At 38.9% G+C, this 21,068-nt stretch overlaps 1 protein-coding gene across 1 annotated transcript in view; it reads right to left on the bottom strand.

The window, feature by feature from the left end:
• Positions 1-21,068, bottom strand: part of U2A (small nuclear ribonucleoprotein polypeptide A'-like U2A) — a 119,586-nt gene that overhangs the window by 4,202 nt on the left and 94,316 nt on the right. The window contains exon 7 of the mRNA XM_090377240.1: positions 4,207-4,315. Within this exon, the coding sequence (XP_090233366.1) occupies positions 4,207-4,315 (109 nt within the window). The remainder of the gene's footprint in view (positions 1-4,206; positions 4,316-21,068) is intronic.

Raw genomic sequence — 21,068 nt, 5'->3', positions numbered from 1 at the left:
TGTGCTTGTCATAAGAAAGATTAGAAGTCAGGGTAATCCACAAAAGAGATATATCATTTTGCCTAGAAATCGGAGTGTCACCAAAGATAAGCATAGGAGCAGAAGAATCCTTTTTGCGAGATATAAGACAAGACTGAGTTTTAGAAGGATTGAAATCAACTAAGTTGTCTTTGCCCCACTGGAGAATTATCTGGAGATCGGCATTTAAGGAATTGGTAGTAGCGGATATTCGAGAAGTTGAAGGTGATTGAGCAGGGCAAGGTTTCTCAAAATGGAAAGTGGCATGCAAATGTGCTATCATTGGCAAAACTATGGATAGGATTTCCAGTCAATGGAAGAAGGTCATTAATATACAATAGGAAAAGAGTGGGGGAAATAACTGAACCTCGGGTTATTTGGTTTTTAGGAGCATTAGCAACTAAGGCCATATTGCTCCGGGATATGCAGTCGTCATTCCCTGACCTTTCCGTATCCTCCGTATTTGGTGGTGACGGGCTCGAACCCTGGTCTAATCAAGAAGCGTGTGCTACGCTTCTTGATTAGACCAGGATGTCAGTGAAATTATTCTTGCAGGAATGGAATCCTTTATCCCACACTCCACTTAATCTCGTCCCTTATCTAAACCTTGGTTTTCTATTAAGTGTGCTAACTGTTCAAGAGAAGAACGTTGCATATCATAATTGGCTTGTTTCCAATTCTTCAATTTCATTTTCTGCCTACATCAAAGCTCGCAAAACTACGCACTGCTGCTTTCCCACCTGGCTATGGAGGCGGCATCTGAACCTTGGGGGACACCAGCATTAGTGGAGAAGTTAGAAGACAAAGAGCCATCTACCATCACCCACAGTGAGCAATCAGAGAAAAAACTGGATACCCAATTACCATTGAGATACTGAGGCTTTTGCAATTACTAATGACCTTGCACAGATTGTTCATTTATCTACAAGAATACCGGACAATCCTAACCATACAGCCAATATGCTTGATCTTTTTCTCACAAGCAACCCTTCTAAGTACACTGTCGAAGTGAGTGGTCGTTTAGGCATTTCAGATCACAACTTGGTGATTGTCTCTTCTCCAATGAAGCCTTTATCTCATGGCTATTCCCAACCTCGTATTGTTTGGCATTACAAGAATGCAAAATGGGATGACCGGCGAGATTTATTTTCTTCTTTCCCTTGGTCAGATTACTGTTTCAAAACTTCTGATGCTCAGATTATGTCAGTGAAATTATTCTTGCAGGAATGGAATCCTTTATCCCACACTCCACTTAATCTCGTCCCTTATCTAAACCTTGGTTTTCTATTAAGTGTGCTAACTGTTCAAGAGAAGAACGTTGCATATCATAATTGGCTTGTTTCCAATTCTTCAATTTCATTTTCTGCCTACATCAAAGCTCGCAACAATTGTAAAGCAGTTATTAATCAGTCCAAACTATATTTTGAACAGGCTAAGGGTAAAAAACTTGCTTCTTGCCCTAATGGTAGCCTTGAGGGTCCTTGAGGTTGTCACATATTCTCTCAGATATGCCAAACAAGTTGTACTTGCTACCTGGGAAATTAAAATGCTGATGGAACTGATATTCGGGTGACATTCAAGTCAAGTGGACCCAATTTCGACAAAGTCCGGACAGTCTGTGACAGCCAAATCCTGTGCTTGCACCTTCACGATGGTGGGACTTTTAGTAATCCTGGGTATAACCTCCATGCAAATGGTGGGTGACCACCCAGGTGTGAACCAACGTAGGCAGGGGGTCGGGTGTGGCACCAACACCACATGGAGGAATGCTGCCCCTCTGTGTTACCAGGCAAAACTAGGTGGTATATGATTCTTATCAACCGGTGCAATACCACCACTTTGCTTATTGGTGGCTTGAAGTGGTGGAACCCATGTTTAGTCTCCCTAGCTAAGTTCCGGTCAGCCCTTCCCTACCTCTTCCATCATGCTGTATGACTGATGACTTTTGAGGTTATGATGAACATCATAGTGAGATCCAATCTTCCTTATATTTTGAGGGTACAGCTCTAAAATGGTGTTCGCAGGCTGGCCGCTAGTTAGTACACTGGACCTGGACCTATTGGTAACTGTTCAGGAGGCTTCTGGATCAGCTAGTGTATAATCTTGCTACCTCTACTCTGCCAGATAGTGACTGGAGGTAATCCGAGTAGTGTGAATGCAGGGGGCATTGTCGAGGCCACGTTATGTCAAGGATCTGGGTATATTCTTACCATGTGTATGCCGTATCCAAAAATTTCATTACTTCATACAGCATGTCCTCCCCCCAACTTTTTCTTACTATTAAATACACCATGAATTGTCAAACTAATAGAGTAAGCTTATCTGCAAAAAGATCTAAACCTCCTAAACACTTCCTAGTTCATTTCACAAATATACATAGTCTCAATTCAAATCTCAATGATGTCCATTTCCACTTGCAAGTCTGCCAAACCCCATGTACTTTTTCTGACAGAATCTCAGTTATCGGTTCATTCAACTACTGCTCATCTCAGTTGCCCAAACTATTTGCTGTATGATTCCTTTTGCCTCAAAGGTGGTACTTGTGCATATGTACATTCCAATATTCCCTGTCAGAGATTTGGTAATTTGGAATCTCCTCTTTTCGATCTTCTCTTGCTTAAAATCTCTCTACCTCATTGGGTCAAATTCATCTGTTGTCTCTACCGTTCTCCCAACTGCAGTAACGAAAGGTTTAAGTTCCGCAAATTGCAGTGTCTGGAGACTAGACAACTGTGAGGTGATCTAATTGAGGTGTATAAGGCCTTGAATGGTTTGAGCAAGTTCAATACTGATGGGATTCTTCCTCTTGCTCAGATTACTCACCTGAGAGGACAAATTCAAATTGAGGAAAGACAATTGTAGAACAGATGTGTGGAAATTTGCCTTTAGACAGTGGGTGGTTGATAGTTGGAACAAACTTCCAGCTGTCACAGTGGAGGTCTACACCTTAAATAAGTTCAAGGAAGAACTAGACAAGAATTAGGAGTGAATGGGTGGCTTAAATGGAAGTTTTTTAATTATTATTATTTATTTATTTAAAACAAAATGTTTTTTTATTTGGCTGATGCAATAAAAAGTCTCCACTGTGTAGGACTGTAACTAATTCCTAAGAGTTCATTAAATCATTTATATTACTGCAAAAAACCACAGAATCGTCCTCAGAAAAGTAGGGGACTAGTTCCCGTTCCTGATGTCTGTACCATGAGAAAAACATCCCACGTGCTAGAAGATATTTTTACTTAAGTCTAGAACTAAGGAGTTCTGCAGATTCCTTTGGAAAATTTAAATCTCTTATCAGATCAACAAATTTATGCTGTGAAACCAGCTGGGGGCTGGACTCAATGTCTTCAGGCATGTCGACTTCAGTTTCATCTTTAGAAGCTTGACTTTCAGCACTTTCTACTGCCATTGTCCAGTATAAGTGGAGAGTATGGAATCAGCGAGTTATCTCCATGTGGGACTAGTCTAATGGCAGATGGAATATTAGGATACACAATGCCCTCCTTACTCTTTGCATTGTATACTTCTATATTAAATAAGCAAAAGTAAGTCCTCAACACCAGTTTGTAGGCTCCTGCCAAATCATGGGAATTGCAAATGGCATAGCCTTCTTTTTACCATTTTACCACATCTCAATAATTCAACATAGGTTTGGAAAACTTTATGTGGAGCCCACTATTTATCTTGGTCACTGAGTTTCACTCCAAAATAAGCACAATACATTTTTTTACAAATTCTGTAATAACTTGTCCTTGCTTGAGGACTACGTAATGTCCACAAATATAACAAAATAAGTTAAGATTGTTCAAACATTTGAATGAAGACATTTTACTCACTTTTCAGCACAAGTTTAACATGATAACCTCAAAAATAAATTCAGCTGACACATAAACACTGCTGCATAGAGCCCTCGAGGTCAAGAAACAAATGACTGAACGGAGCGTTACCATGTGAAGATTTAGTTTACAAATTCCCAGCATTTACTCCCAACTTAATACATTCAATAGATCAACTATAATATCAACTTAAAGTGATTTGTGTAAAAATGGTACATGATAGAAAAAAATAACATTTCTGAAATAAAAAAAAAAACAAAAAAACAAAAACAAAACTGAGTTAAAAACAGCTATACAAACATCGAAAACCATGCAGTGGTGTAATTTAAAGAAAAGAGAAGTATGAACTCACTTGTTGCTCCTTTGCGATTTGAAGCATCCTTTCCAGGAATCTGTCCTGCTTTTAGCATATGATTTAGCCTTTCAACCTCATCTAAAGTAGATGCTTTAGAAATAGCAGTCTGTAAGTAGTCAAATTAAATTTTAGTTATGTATTATAGCCTTTTGGTAACATATCAGAGGTATGGTTCTAAAAAATTATGGTGCTGTCTTTCTTGTGCTATTATAATAAATTGTGTATCTATCTTAGAAGTCATGAATGAGCATATACACTAAGAGATTAATGGGAAAGGTCATTTGGGTATCTAATTATTATATTAAATGCTTAAATATATACAATTTTGACCAGTTGAGGTTAGTCTAACTTTAGTGGTAGGGAAAATCTTAGGGGCAATGATTAAGAATGCAATCCAGGGACATTTTGATAGAGATGGCATACAGAAAGACAAAACATGTTTTTGTTAAGGGAAAATCAATTTAACTAATCTGACACAATTACACATAAGCTGGATGTAGGGTACAATTTTGGCCTAGTTTATTTATTTATTTCTTTTTTTATGTAAACCCCCAAACATGAGAGGTATTAGAAGCTATAGTACTTAGTACCGTGCTTGGGTTGGAGGTTGAGAAGATGAAAGAAGATATTTGTTGATATTGGACTTGAACTTCTGTAGACTGTAATTTTCAGGAAATACGTACGAAGGAAGGTTGTTCCAGAAAACGGCAGTTGAATGAATAAATGAGGAAGATGAAAAGTTGGTTCTGTGGGTTTGAAGTTGGACAGTAAATGGATGTTGGCTGGTGGCGGCACGTGTTCGGACTGTTTTGAAAGAGAGAGCGGGAATTATAGAAGCCAATTCAGAAGAACAGTGCCCATGGTAGTATCTGTAGAATAGGCATGCAGCAGAAACAGTGCGTCTATGAGAAAGCGAGTGGAGAGACTCTGTTAGAGATGAATCATTAATTAACCTAACTGCCCTCTTCTGAATGGAATCAAGAAGCCTGAGAGGTTTTGGGGGCACCACCCCAGATGTGGGAACAATATTCCATGGTAGGGCGGTTTTGCGATTTGTACAGAGTGAACAGCTGTTTGGAAGAAAAGTAATGCCGAGAGCGAAAGAGAAAACCAAGTTTTTTAGATACAGAGGAAGCAATATTTGTAATGTGCTTGTGCCAAGAGAGATTAGAAGTCAGGGTAATCCCCAAAAGAGATATATCATTTTGCCTAAAAATCGGAGTGTCACCAAACCAAAGATAAGCATAGGAGCAGAAGAATCCTTTTTGCGAGATATAAGACAAAACTGAGTTTTAGAAGGATTGAAATCAACTAAGTTGCCTTTGCCCCACTGGAGAATTACCTGAAGATCTGCATTTAAGGAATTGGTAGCAGATTTTTGAGAAGTTGAAGCTGATTGAGCATAGCAAGGTTTCTCAAAATGGAAAGTGGAATGCAATGTGCTATCATCGGCAAATCTATGGATAGGATTTTCAGTCAATGAAAAAAGTCATTAATATACAAGAGGAAAAGAGTGGGGGTAAGAACAGAACCTTGGGGGACACCGGCATTAGTGGAGAAGTTAGAAGACAGAGAGCCATCTACCATCACCCTCAGTGAGCGATCAGAGAGAAAACTGGATAACCAATTACAAAAAACAGATGGCAAACCATAAGATGAAAGTTTGTTTAGAAGACCTTTATGCCAAACACGATCGAAAGCCTTTGAGATATCAAGAGTAACTATTTGTGTTTCACCGAACCTTTCCATTGAATTAGTCCATAAAGGGGTAACATAAGCCATAATATCACCAGTGGATCGACACTGACGGGATCCATACTGGCGATCGCTGATGAGACGGAAGGTTTCTAGGTAGTTTAAGAGTTGGCGGTGAATGGATTTCTCCATTACTTTAGAAAGATTAGAAGTAATTGCAATGGGACGATAACTGGATGGGAGGAATTTGTCACCCTTTTTTGGAACTGGCTGGATATGAACAAATTTCCAAGCAGAAGGAAAAACACCTTTGGAATAAGAAAGTGAAAAAAGGTGGCAAAGAATAGGAGTAAGTTCAGGAACACAGATTTTGAGAACAAGTAGAGAAATACCATCTGGACCTGGAGCTTTCTTAGCATCAAGATTCGTCAAAATCCTTCTGACATCCTTTTGACGGAAGACCACAGGAGACATTGAATGGAGCGTGTTGGGAATGGTGAGAGGTGTTTTACCAAGATCATTAATACATGAGCTGGAAGAAAAATGGGATGGTAGCAGGTCAGCTTTATCCTTGGCTGAAGTGACAACAGAACCATCTGGTTTGGACAGAGGTGGGAGCAGACATGGGCAAAAGTTGTGGCCAATAGCTTTGGCAAGAGACCAGAATGCTCGGCTACCATTAGGGCAAGAAGCAAGTTTTCTACTCTTAGCCTGTTCAAACTCTAGTTTGGACTGATTAATAACTGCTTTACAATTGTCGCGAACTTTGGTGTAGGCAGAAAATGAAGCTGAAGAATTAGAAACAAGCCAAATACGATATGCAACATTCTTCTCTTGAACAGCCTTAGCACATTTATTGGAAAACCAAGGTTTAGATAAAGGGCGAGATTTTAAAGTGGAGTGTGGGATAAAGGATTCCATTCCTGCAAGAATAATTTCGCTAACATGATCAGAGCAAACGTTGACATCAGAAGTTTTGAAACAGTAATCTGACCAAGGAAAAGAAGAAAAGAAATCTCGCAGGTCATCCCATTGTGCATTCTTGTAATTCCAAACAACACGAGGCTAGGAATAGCCATGAGATAAAGGTTCCATTGGAGAAGAGACAATCACCAAGTTGTGATCTGAAGTGCCTAAAGGACCTCTCACTTCGACCGTGTACTTAGAAGGGTTGTTTGTGAGAAAAAGATCAAGCATGTTGGGTGTATGATTAGGATTGTCCAGTATTCATGTAGGTAAATGAACAATCTGTGCAAGGTCATTAGTAATTACAAAAGCCTCAGCATCTCGACCAGCTGAGTCCATGTGACTAAAAACAGAAGCCAGCTGGAGTTGTGAACATTAAAATCACCAAGGAAAATTACCTCACTGTTAGGAAAGTTGGACTGGAGAGAGTCAAGTTGCAAAGAGAGGAAGTCAAAGAGCTCCAAGTGATTAATGGAGTTGGGAGAATGGTAGAGACAACAGATGAATTCGACACAATGAGGTAGAGAGATTTTAAGCCAGAGAAAATCGAAGAGAGGAGATTCCAAATTACCAAGTCTCTGACAGGGAATATCAGAACGGACATATGCACCACCTTTGAGGCAAAAGGAATCATACAGCGAATAATTTGGGCATCTAAGATGAGCAGTAGTTGAATCAACTGATAACTGAGATTCTGTCAGAAAAAGTACATACAGCGAATAATTTGGGCATCTAAGATGAGCAGTAGTTGAATCAACTGATAACTGAGATTCTGTCAGAAAAAGTACATGGGGTTTGGAGTGGAAATGGACATCATTGAGATTAGAATTGAGACCATGTATATTTGTGAAATGAATTAGGAAGTGTTTGGGAGGTTTAGATCTTTTCGCAGATAAGCTTGCTCTATTAGTTTGACAATTCATGGTGTATTCAACAGTAAGAAAAAATGGGTGGGACATGCTGTATGAAGTAATGAAATTTTTGGATATGGCATACACATGGTAAGAATATGCCCAGATCCTTGACATAATGTGGCCTCGACAATGCCCCCACGCGCGTGCGCGCGCACACACACACACACACACTACTCGGACTGCCTCCAGAGAGTTACCAATAGGCTCCGTCCAGTATACTAACTAGCGGCCGGCCTGCGAACACCATTTTAGAGCTGTACCCTCGAAGTGTAAGGAATAATGGATCTCGCCACAATGTTCATCATAATCTCAAAAGTCATCAATCATACTGCATGATGGAAGAGATGCCGAAAGGTTGGCCGGAATTAAACTCTAGAGACTAAACATGGGTTCCACCACTTCAAGCCTCCAATAAGCAAAGTGTTGGTATTGCACCAGTTGATGAGGGTCATCTACCACCTAGTACCGCCTAGTAACATAGAGGGGCGGCATTCCTCCATGTGGTGTGGGTGCCACACCTCGACCCCTGCTTACGGCTTTTGGCAAGGCATTTTACTCAGTCCCTAAAAAGAGATTACCATACAAGCCAGAAAATGTTGGGATTGCTAGATGCAATTAATGGATATTTTTGAGATTGGTGCAACATCAGAAGTGGGATCAGTTCTTGGGCCACTGTTGGTTCCAATTTTCATAAACATCATTAAAAGGATTAAGGACAGGATGTCAAAATTTGCAAACAAAGATTGGGAGTCGTTAATGATCAGTACCAAGCAGTGCTCCTCGAAGTTGATTTGAACAGGCTTCAATGGTCTGAAAAGTGGCAGCTGTGTTTTGAGGCAGTAAAATGCAATGTCTTACACCAAGGAATAGCAACATAAAAGTCATTGGCTAAGAGCATTGTTTATGCTCTTAGCCAAAGACTTTTCATAATCTACCTTATCATACCTACCCCCTGAACAACTTGATAACAGACTAATTTATACTATTCTATAGAATAGAAAGACAGTGTCTCCTTTACAAACAACAGCATGTATTTTTCTTCTTCTCTGCTACTAAATTATTTCATCTTTGATCTAAACCTTGAATAATATCTTCATCATCATCATCATCAGCCATTTTCAATCCACTGCAGGATGAAGGCCTCTCCAGCAACTTTCCAGTTCCTTCTGTTTTGAGCACTGGCTATCCATTTACTACTCAAAAACTCATGAATTTCATCTATCCATCTCCGCCTTTGTCTTCCAGGTTTTCTTCTAGCTCCTCTTGGGTACCATTCTGTTATTTTCTTAGTCCATCTGTCATCATGTCTTCGAGCTATGTGTCCTGCCCAAGACCATTTTAGTTCTTTAGTTTTGATAAGAATGTCCTTTACTTGAGTTTGCTGCCTAATCCATGTGTTTCTCTTCTTATCTAACAGTCTGATTCCCAATATAATTCGTTCCATTCTTCGCTGTGTAGTTCTTAGCTTCTCTTCCATTCTTTTGGTGAGTGCCCAAGTTTCACTTCCATAAGTCATGGTGGGGAGTATACATTGATTCATTATTTTACATTTCAGACAAACTGGGATATTGCTCTTCAGTATGTGACTATATTTCCTGAATGCTATCCATCCAAAATTTATTCTTCTCTTGACTTCCAGCCATTTATCATTATTACAGCTAATAACTTGTCCCAGATAAGTATATGACTCCACCTTTTCAATTACTGCTCCTTCAATCATTATTTCCCTTTCCGTGGCATACTTGTTCATCATTACTTTTGTTTTAGCCATATTCATCTTTAGTCCAAAATCCTTACTAACTGTGCATAACTGATTAAGATTTTCCTCTAATTCTTTGGGATCGTGGCTTATGACCACAATGTCATCTGCAAATCGTAAATGGTTTAGGTACTCTCCGTTCACATTGACTCCTTTCTGCGACCAGTCTAATCTTCTGAAAGCTTCCTCAAGGGCAGCAGTAAACAGCTTCGGAGATATTGTGTCTCCTTGTCGAACTCCTTTCTCGATTTTAAATTTGCTACTGTCTTTGTCTAGTCTAATAAAGGATGTAGCACTCTCATATATTTTCTTCAAAATCATAATATATGGAGTATCTATGCCTTGTCTTTCCAGTGCCCGAAACATTGCCTTATGCTGTATGGAGTCAAATGCCTTTTCATAATCCACAAATGCCAGGCATAATGGTGTTTTATATTCATTTGCTTTCTCCATTAGCTGTGATATTACATGAAGGTGATCCATAGTTGAGAATCCTGTCCTAAAGCCAGCTTGCTCTTTCGGTTGATTCTCATCAAGTATTCTTTCTAATCTGTTAGTAATGACCCTTGTGAACAACTTGTAGATATGGGATAACAAGCTAATTGGTCTATAATTTCCAATTTCTGATTTATCTCCTTTCTTATGCAGCAAAACTATGATTGCATTATTCCACTGCTTAGGCATCACACCTTTTCTAATGCACTTTGTGAAGAGCCTTGCCAGTTTTTGTGTTATGTCTCTTCCTCCCAATTTTAACAACTCTACAGTAACTTCATCTTCCCCCGGGGCTTTCCGATTCTTCATTTTCTTCAATGCATGTTCTACCTCATCAGGAAGAATATCGGGTATGTCGTATGTGTTGCTACTTTGCAATCCATCTTCCTCACTGCTGGTATCATTCCCTCGCTCCTTGTATAATTCTCTATAGTAGTCTTCTGCTATTTGAATTATGCCTTCTCTGCTGTTTATAAGTACACCATCGCTATTCTTCAGTTTCAGTATCATTTGTCTTTCTGTATTACTGCTCATGGCTGCTGATTTAAATCCTTTGTTTTCCCTTAATGCTTGTTCTACTTTTCTTGTGTTAAATCTTCTTATGTCCTCTCTGAGTCTCTTTCTAATGGCTTTGCATAACTCAGTATACTCAATTTTCTCCCTGTCAGTGTTTTTCTTGCTCTTCATTTGTCGTCTTTGGTTCATCATGACAAGTGTTTCTTGACTAATTTTTTCTTCTTTGGATTTCTGTTTCCCTATAGGTTTCTTGGGCTTTATCACTTCCAGAAAGTTGTAATATTCCTCGTCGATATCTTGGTCCTGAGCAGTCTGCAGAAGCTCAAACTTGTTCTTAAGTTCCAGTACATACTGCTTTTTCTCCTCCTCTGTTATTTCAAAGACCTTTGTATTATTTACTCGAGTCAGTTTTTTCCTTTCCTTTCCTACATCTATATCAAGTGTACATCTTACCATTCTGTGATCACTTCCAACATTTACCTTATTCAGGACGGTAACATCATTCACAATATATCTTCTGTTAGTGAGGATGAAGTCGATTTCATTAGTTGTTAATCCATTTGGACTCTTCCATGTACACTTTCTGTTCACCCTTTTCTTGAAAAAAAAAAAAGTGTTCATTACTGACATTCCTTGAGATTCTGCAAATTCCACAAGTCTTTCACCTCTTTTATTTCTTTCACCAATTCCAAAATTTCCTATAGTTCCTCTTTCTGCGCTGTTTTGCCTTTTTCCAACCTTAGCATTGAAGTCGCCCATAATAATAGTGTAGTGGGTTTTCTGCTCATCTAGAAGGCTCTCAATTTCAGTGTACATTTCTTCAACCTCTTCATCATCATGGCTCGATGTTGGTGCATAAATCATTATAATCTTTAGCTTGTACCTCTTGGAAATCTTGAGTATTAGTCTTGACACCCTTGGTGATGTACTTTTGAATTCCAAAATGTTGTTTTTAAAATAAAAAGTTTAGTAAGCACCTATAATTACATCCCTGAACATTTCCCACTTGGCATTTGGTTATGTTAATAAAACAATTGCTCGAACTTTAGAGGAATTTAAAAAAAAAAAAAGGTCCAAATCCATTATAATCAGCTTTGTGAAAACAAAATTCTTTATCAATTTACTTGGCAGTAGCTATTTCTTTGAATAAATCCCAGAAATTCACTACAATCACTAATGCTTGGTGGTCGTTCATCTACTTGAAGATCATGATAAATACTGGCCAGTTCAAAAATATTACTTTCTTTTGTTTCCTTTCTGACAAAAAAAAAAAAAAAAAAAAAAAAAAAAATCATCTTGCAAATTCTCACTTACTGAGTCAGCTGCCAACCCTCAAGTTCCAATTAATATATGGAAAGTTAATTTCTCATGATAGAACATCCTGATTTACTGGCTCGCTCTTTTCTCTATAGTTGTTCATTATGCTCACCACAGTTATTTGGTATATAGCATACTCCTATTCATTTTTGTTTTCCAATGTTTATGTCACACTAGACTATGTTCAATGATTGTACTGTTTCAGAATCAACATGCTTCTTAACCATAATTCTGCCTCCATCATGTCTGTCCTTTTTGTACATAACATACTCACCATATTATTTTACATACCTTGTATCAGAGTGGCACACATTTTAAATATTCCTGTAATATTAACTTAACCATTACTTAAAATTTATCAAGTGTATTTACTGTATTAGTAAATCATTAGTGTATATAAGCACGTTTATGTGCACCTCTTTGTTCTCTTAGTAACTGCTAACAGCCCATATAATTGCTAATGCTATGTGAACCCCCAAGCATGCTTTGTAATTCCCTCCAAACTATAATTTTCCCAAACTGCATAATACTGCCTCAATTGCATGCAAATATCTTCCACCCCTTCTGTTTAAGCACATCCCATCTCTACAAAAACAGTCCCGTCTATTAAACAAAAGATCACGTAGAGAAAAATTCTACCCCATGAGCCTTGCACAATTTCTCAAAGGCCAAACTGATTGAAAAGGCTTTCATCAAGAATTCCTTCCCATCATGCATTGTCAAAATTTTATACACTTTAAAATTCATTCCTAATTTTCAGCTTAATAGATGAGGAAATTCATCATTACCTCATATGTATTAAGTAAAGCCTCAGGTCGCCATCTGTAATAAGTAAAATAATGTCATCTTTTGTACCTTTAAAACTCCTTTCCGATGAAAAGGAGTTTATGGATTTATTGCCTCTGATGGCCACCAGTTTTCGACTTCTACTTAAATCTTCAGTTAGCTGCTGTCACGAATGATCTAAATCTGCCCTCCACCTTGAAGAATTATCAGGACAACTAAAGGGACTACTATCCTTTCACTGTCTTTTCAAAAATAGTGTCCTTTTGGATTAATTCACACTTTCTTTAAAATAAAAACTTAACAAAAGAAATGTTAATACTTCATTTTACTTTGAATCACTTGACTTAAACCCCTTATGGTCAAATGGTAGCATCTAAAATTACAAATTATTAGATCACAAAGGCTTATTAAGTCATGAAGAAAACAGCTCTTGGTGGAACCTATCATATCATATATAATAAAATGTTCAATGCATTGTGTATCATCCACACATGCTTGTTAAAAAGGGCTTAAGTTAAAAATCCCCGAGGCAGAGCATACTGCTACCAGGTGTGTCCACAGGTGGTGGATAGTGGAATGATCTTCTGATATGGAGGTCAGCTGTGAATAACCAATAAACTGGTGCAGACCAAACCTGGGCTCAGCTGGCTCCGGCTGTCAGCACCCAGCAGGGCCCCTTCCTAGGGTTACAGGCTCCCATGCTCAGGATAACGAGCGATGGTCAATGGGGAAATCCACAGTTAGTAAATTGAGGAAGAAGGCAGATGAGCTACAACCTCAGAAGACAACGGTTGTTTCAAGCGGAGGAACTTCTGGGAAGAGAGATGGTGTTCTCGGTAAACACACCCGGCAGAAGGCAATGGCAAACCACTGCTGTAAAATGCCAAGAATGTCATGGTCATGCACAAGTTAAGAAAGGTAGACAACAGCGTGAAGGGGATTTCAGTGCCGTCAGATACAGATGCCTAGCTCAGTATGGATAACCAAGGACTACAGGTAGTGCCGAATCGTCAACAAGAAACTGTAAGCAGAACTAGCAACAGCAGGAACAGAAAGGAAAACAGGCAAGTGTTGAAATTGGCTACTTGGAATGTGAGGAGTCTTTTCCAATGCGGCAAACTTGATAATGTAAAACAGGAAATGGAACGAGAGCAGAGACTTCAAGACAGGGCAACAAAGAATAATTTATTCGGAAGGAGACGGACACAAAAGAGGAATTGGGGTTTTGTTGGATAGGGCAATCAGAGAGCATGTTAGGTTTGTGGGCTTTATCGGACAGAATACTGCTGGTCAAACTCAAAGGAAAACCTTTTGATATGGCCATCATTCAGGTGTATGCTCCAACAGTAGTGAAGTGGAACTAGAAAAGTTTTATGAGCAGCTGGAAACAGCAAGGAAACAATGCAAATCTCAGGAAATTATAATCATAATGGGAGACTTAAATGCAAAAGTAGGAAGTGAGCCAGATGGAGATGTGATAGGAAGATATGGATTGGGAAATCAAAATGAAAGAGGTGAAATCTGGACACAGTGGTGCAAGATAAATCAGCAAGTGATTACCAACATTTGGTTTAAAGAACATTCAAGGCACACCTGAACATGGAAAAGTCCAGGAGACAATGTAAGAAATCAAATAGACTATATCACTATAAATAAACGCTTTAGGAATGCCATCCTTCAGGCAAAGACATATCCAGGAGCAGATTGCGGAAGAGACCATGTACCAGTAGTAGCCAAACTCCTGGTCAAGCTGAAAAAACTGAAGCAAAGCACAAGAACGGAATGTTTTCAATTTGATCTATTGCAGAAAGATGATGGCATCAGGGATGCATATGCTGAGGCAGTCAGAGGCAGGTATGAGATACTTGCAAATGAAGGAAACAGCAAATGGCATACACTGAAGGAAGCCTTGACCAACACAGCATGTGAGATTATTCCAAGGAAAGAAAGTAAAAGTAAAAATTAACAGATGACAAGCAAAATCCTGAGCTTGATGAGGCAAAGGTAACAGATTTTTCCAAGACGCAGCGAAGAATATCGGAAGATGGACAAGGAAATTAAGAGGGAATGCAAAGAGGCAAAAGAAAAATGAGCAGTGCCAAGAGATTGGCACTGCTCATTGGTGGGATATAAAATCTGTCCAGAGTTAGGCTGTATAAAAGCGAAAGACGGAACAGTAATCATGGAAAAAGGCAAAGTTATGAACAGATGGACAGAATATGTCGAAGAACTCTTTCAGGACAAACGCGGAGAAAAACAAACAAGCCATAGAACCCTGAAAGGTCCGGAAATAGTGAAATTGGAAATCAGGGCAGCTGTATCCCGGTTGAAAAGCAACAAAGCAGCTGGACCAGATGCCATCGTGACAGAAACGATAAGGGCTTTGGATGATTTTGGCATTGCGAAAATAGCTGAGGTGTTAAATGAGATATATGAGAGTAGAGTGATACCAGCGGATCTTAGTAAATCCATATTCATAGCTCTGCCAAAGAAACCAGGGGCTATTGATCATGAACTACATTGCACCATTAGCTTAATGAGTAATATTACTAAAATTCTTCTAAGAATAATATTGATGAGGATAAGGAATAAAATAAGGCCGGAGATAGAACAATGCAGATTTATGCAAAATACTGGAACAAGAAATGCAGAGAGACCTGTTTATGTGTTTCATTGATCTTACGAAGGCATTCGACAGGGTGAAACATGAAGAACTCTTCAACATGCTAGATTGTTTAGACATAAGACGGGAAAGACATAAGGATACACAGGTACTTATACTGGGAACAAACAGCCAGCCTGAGAATTGGAAAAAACAGGGGTGAGAACATAAGAATTCTGAGGGGAGTAAGACAGGGCTGTGTTTACTCTCCGGACCTATTCAACCTCTACAGCGAGGAAATTATGAGAGGAACACATGGAATTGGAGGATTTGCATTTGGCGGACAGAATGTAAACAACATCAGGTATGCAGACGATATCGCTCTCATTGCCAAGACAGAAGAACTACAGGAACTTCTAAACAAAGTAGTGGAACAAGGTAGAAGAAAAGGCTTAACAATAAACATTAAAAAAAAACAGAGTGCATAGTTTTCAGCAAAAAGAAAATTGTGCCCAAATGCATACTTAAAATAGGGAATAATATCATAAGACTAGTAAAGAAATACAATTATCTAGGGAGGAGTTGTTTTTTGGTTTTTAGGAGCATTAGCAACTAAGGCCATATTGCTCCAGGATATGCGGTGGTCATTCTCTGAACCTTTCCGCATCGTCCGTATTTGGTGGTGACGGGCTCGAACCCCGGTCTAATCAAGAAGTGTGTGCTACGCACTGCTGCTGCTCCTTCCCACCTGGCTACGGAGGCGCCTCTAGGGAATTGTGTTACACAAGATGGACGATCAGACAATGAAATGAAAAGACGGATTGGTATGGCCAAGGCCACGTTTTAGAAACTGGGAAACATACTAAAAGCTAGGAAATTGTCATTGAAAACGAAAAACAGAATTTTGAACTGTTATCTTATACCTGTCCTTATGTACAGTAGTGAATGCTGGACAATCTCCCGAGGAATGGCAAAGCGTTTGGAGGCAACAGAAATATGGTTTTATAGACAGATGCTCAGAATATCCTGGACTAAACATACCATGAATGTAGAGGTACTACAAAGAGCAAGAATGCAAAGATCATTACTGAGGAACATAAGAGAAAAGCAGCTGAAATTTTTTGGACACATCACGAGGAAGATCATCATGACAGGCAAGGTGAACGGAAAGCTAAGCAGAGGAAGACAAAGAATAAACTATATTAGTAGTCTGACCAATTGGATGAATGTAGTAGTAGTGGCATGTGATGCAAGAAAGCAAGTGCATGAGCTTATGCAGGATCAGCCAAAAAAAAAAAAAAACACCATTCCCTCCAAATGCCTGTCCAGTTACTCCTTAAATTTATTAAAACTATCAACTTCCACAACGACAGATGGAAGTTTGTTCCAGCAATTAACCACCCGCTGGTTAAAGGCAAATTTCTGCACATCTATTCTACATCTGTCTTTTCTTAATTTGAATTTATGCCCCCTTAAGTTCGTAATCTGAACAAGTGGAAGGATCCCATCAGAATTCAGCGTGCTCAACCCATTCAAGGCCTTATATACCTCAATCAGATCACCGCGCAGGTGCCTAGTCTCCAGCCACTGCAATTTGCAGAACTTAAGCCTCTCTTGGTAAGAGGATCCCTTCATTCCCCTCACCAATCTTGTTGCCCTTCTCTGTACACGCTCAAGTAAATCTACATCCTTCCTAAAATGAGGCCTCCAGACCTGTACGCAGTACTCAAGGCGTGGCCTGACCATTGCCTTATACAGAGGGATAATCACCTCCTTTTCCCTGCTAGCAAAATTCCTATATATCATTGACAAAACCCCATGACCTGGCCTGGCAGCCTGTCTGCATTGCTCAGAGAACTTCATATCTGACTGCACAATTACTCCCAGTCTTTTTCATTTTCTACCACCTTAAGTGTAGTACCACACAGTTGGTACGTTTCTCTGGGGTTACTTCTACCCATATGCAGTACTTTGCATTTGTCAAGGTTAAACTTCAGTTGCCACTTCTTAGCCCATCTGCCCAAATTATCTAGATCCTGTTGCAGTAGCAGACTGCCATTACTGTCATTAACAACCCTGCCAACCTTTGTATCATCTGCAAACTTCGACATTAAGCCTGATATACCTTCATCAATATCATTGATAAATATACAAAACAACAGTGGACCTAACACCGAACCCTGTGGGACTCCACTAATAACATTAGTCCAAGAGCAGCACCCATTGATTACCACCCTCTGTCTTCTCGCACTTAACCATCCTTTTATCCATTGTAGCAACTTACCCTTAATACCATTCTGCTCCAATTTGTACAATAGTCTTCCATGCGCAACAGTGTCAAAAGCTTTCCTGAAATCCAAATATATGATATCAGAATTATTTTTTGCATCCAGTTCCTTTGTAACCACATCATAATGTCCTATCAAATTTGTCAGACAAGACTTTCCCTTAACAAACCCATGCTGTGTCTGAATTATTGCTGCAGTCTTGTCTAGATGATCCTGCAATGCATCTTTAACCAACGACTCCATTATTTTACCCGGAACAGAAGTTAAACTAACTGGTCTGTAATTACTCCTGTCACCCTTCGATCCCCCTTTGTGAATTGGGGATACATTTGCACATCTCCAGTCCGTGGGAACCTCCCCCGAGTCCAAGGATGCTCTCATAATTATGGCTAAGGGTTTGCTTAGTTGCTTTGCCGCCTCCTTTAATATAACTGGATAGATCCCATCCACCCCAGGTTCTTTTCTTATGTTTAACTAACTTCAACAATTTCTCCTCCACTTTGCTCTCAGTTATTACAAAATCATTAAGCACCCTGCTACAATTTGATAACCTTCTGCCATTTTCAAACCTTAATAACTCCTCACATGTGAATGTAGATGCAAAATACTCATTCAGTTTGTTTGCTATCTGAGCAGGATCATCAACAGTCGAACCATCGATGTCAAGTGGACCAATCAGATTCATCCCCTTCCTTTTAGAGTTTATATAAATAAAGAAATCCTTGCTGTTTTTCTTAGCATCTTTTGCCAAGGCTTTCTCGTAATCTGCCTTCGCCTGCCGAACCTCCTTTGTGACCTGATTGCAGATTAACTTATATCTGCCATAGGCTTCTGAGTCGCTTGATAATTTATATGCATCCCATGCATTTTTCTTCTCTGTTACGTGTCTCATTAGTTCATTTGACAACCATTTAGGCCTAAACCTTGAACAATATTTCTTAATAGGTATAAAACTTTTAGTAACTTCCACGATTAATTCCTTGAATGCTTCCCACTTAGAATTTACTGTTGGTAACATCGTCAGTTGATCCCACTGTACAGAATTCAAAAACTGTCGGAGACCACTGTACTCACCTTTACGGAAGCAAAAACCCTTTCCTTTACCTCTGATGGTAATTAAATCTTTAAGTAAATCCCACGTCAGTACACTGTGATCACTGCCACCTAGTGGTTCTTTTATCTGCAAATTCCTAATACATGAATGATCACTGCTGATAACCAGATCAAGAGTATTACTTTCTCTGGTTGCCTCTCGAACATGCTGCTGCAGAAAACAATCATCCAATAAATCCACAAAATTCTGACTAGTGTGTGAGTGCCCAACCCACAAGTTCCAGTCAATATCTGGGAAGTTAAAATCCCCCGTTATAAGACATTCCGATTTACTAGCCCACTCTATTTCTCTGTACAATTGTTCATTGTACTCATTAGAGTCATTAGGCCTATAACACACTCCTACTCTAATTTTTGCTTTCGCAGTGCTTATGTCACACCAAACTGACTCAACAATGCACTGTTCATCTATATCAACTGGATGCACTTCTTTTGATTTTATGTTTTTCTTTATTAACAGCATAACACATCCTCCCTTCCTATCCTGTTTATCCTTTCTGTACACATTGTACTCCCCAAATTCCAGTTCGGTATTCCTTATATCTGTGTGACACCATGTCTCTGATATCCCAACAATATCCGCCTTTGATGTCTTGACCAACACTTCAAATTCATCAAATTTATTTACTATACTTCTAGCATTGGTATACATGCACCTATTCCTATTCCCAGCCACTCTAACACATCCCATATACCCACCTGTTTCACGATGACTGACATCCGTCCCTGAAACCCCCAACACCCCTCGCTCCAGGTCGCTACTTATTCTAATAGAAGTTGTGCAAGAATCACCTTCACCTCTGCCTACGGCTACTGTTAAACTATTAGTCCTTGTATCCCCCCAAGCTAGCAGTTTTCCGACCCACCTAACACTGCCTCGATAGCATCAGCAAATATTCTTGCACCCTTTCTATTTAAGTGTATCCCATCCCTGTAGAAGCAATCTCTCCTGTTAACAAGTACAGTCCAGGCTGAAAAAAATTCTACCCCTTGAGCCTTGCACAATGAATGGAGTCTAGACCTGCTGAGAGCAGTAAAAGATGAAGAGCTGTGGAAGACCATGATCACCATCATCCTTAACGGACATGAGAGAGAGAGAGAGAGAGAGAGAGAGAGAGAGAGAGAGAGAGAGAGGGGGGGGAGGTAAAAATCAGTACTTTTCAGGAGAGACAAAACAAATTTGAAATTCTGACATCTCAATTTGTGTTATTTAAACAAAAGTAAGGGCATTACAATTTTCGGGCATCACTTTCAGATGCATAAGGGATTTTGTCAAGTTATTCAAAGCAAAGTGAAGTATTAACATTTCTTTTGTTAAGTATATATATTTATATATACAATGCATATATTTAATATTTAACATTGAAGATTAAGTCTTTTAAATATAAGCATATATGCTGCCCCTAACAACTCTAAAATTTGTTAGTCAGCACCATTAAGCTAAAAATGCCTGAAATGCACCAAATTATACCTACATCCGTTCCATGAAATCAGATCGATAATAAATTATATAGGATCAAATACATATGAATAAAGTCAAATCATATGCATATATCTAATTGTTATAGCATTAATACCACATATCAATAGCATGCTCCTAACAATCCATAATAAATAGGTTTATTTTGTTGTTATGATAAAGTATATATATATATATATAAAGTTAAGTACAATGTTTACATTATTTGGTTACTTTTTTCTTACTCATTTTTTGAAGACACAAGTTTTATCAATCAATTACTAAGAAAATGTTTATATAATTTTTAATACTAAAAAATAAAAACTATATGAATGTTAGATGGTATGCCAGCATAACCCATTTGATATCACATTAAAAATACTCCCAAAGATAAGTCTAGTCAAGTCTCTCTCTCTCAAAGCTATGCAATTGAACAATTATTGCATAATTTGATTTACAGTGATATTGTAATAGAATCATTAACCCTGCAATTGACATGGTGAAAAAGTCACATGAGTAGCCATACTGTTATGTTGCACAACACTCAAATGTTTTAGGGAGAGGAAAGCAAAAAATACAGGGTGTCCCATGATGAACTGCACTTTTGAAAAAAATCAAAATGAAACAAATATGCATTTTAAAAAACAATTTATTTATGAAAAATATTCTACACATAATGGAAAATTATTTTCTAAAAATCAATCATTGATATGACGTCCCTTACAACAACGACACTCTTCAAACCTAACCCTCAAATTTTCGATGTTGTTGTTATTTGGTTTTTAGAAGCATTAGCAACTAAGGCCATATTGCTCCGGAGATATGCGGTGGTCATTTCCTGACCTTTCCGCATCCTCCGTATTTGGTGGTCACGGGCTCGAACCCCGGTCTGATCAAGAAGCATGTGCTACGCACTGCTGCTCCTGCCCACCTGGCTATGGAGGCGCCT

Source organism: Mastigoproctus giganteus, chromosome 7 (genome assembly GCF_048544385.1).
Source record: "Mastigoproctus giganteus isolate SK-2022 chromosome 7, ASM4854438v1, whole genome shotgun sequence".
Taxonomy (NCBI): Eukaryota; Metazoa; Arthropoda; class Arachnida; order Uropygi; family Thelyphonidae; genus Mastigoproctus; species Mastigoproctus giganteus.
This window is presented reverse-complemented; position numbering and strand designations above follow the sequence as displayed.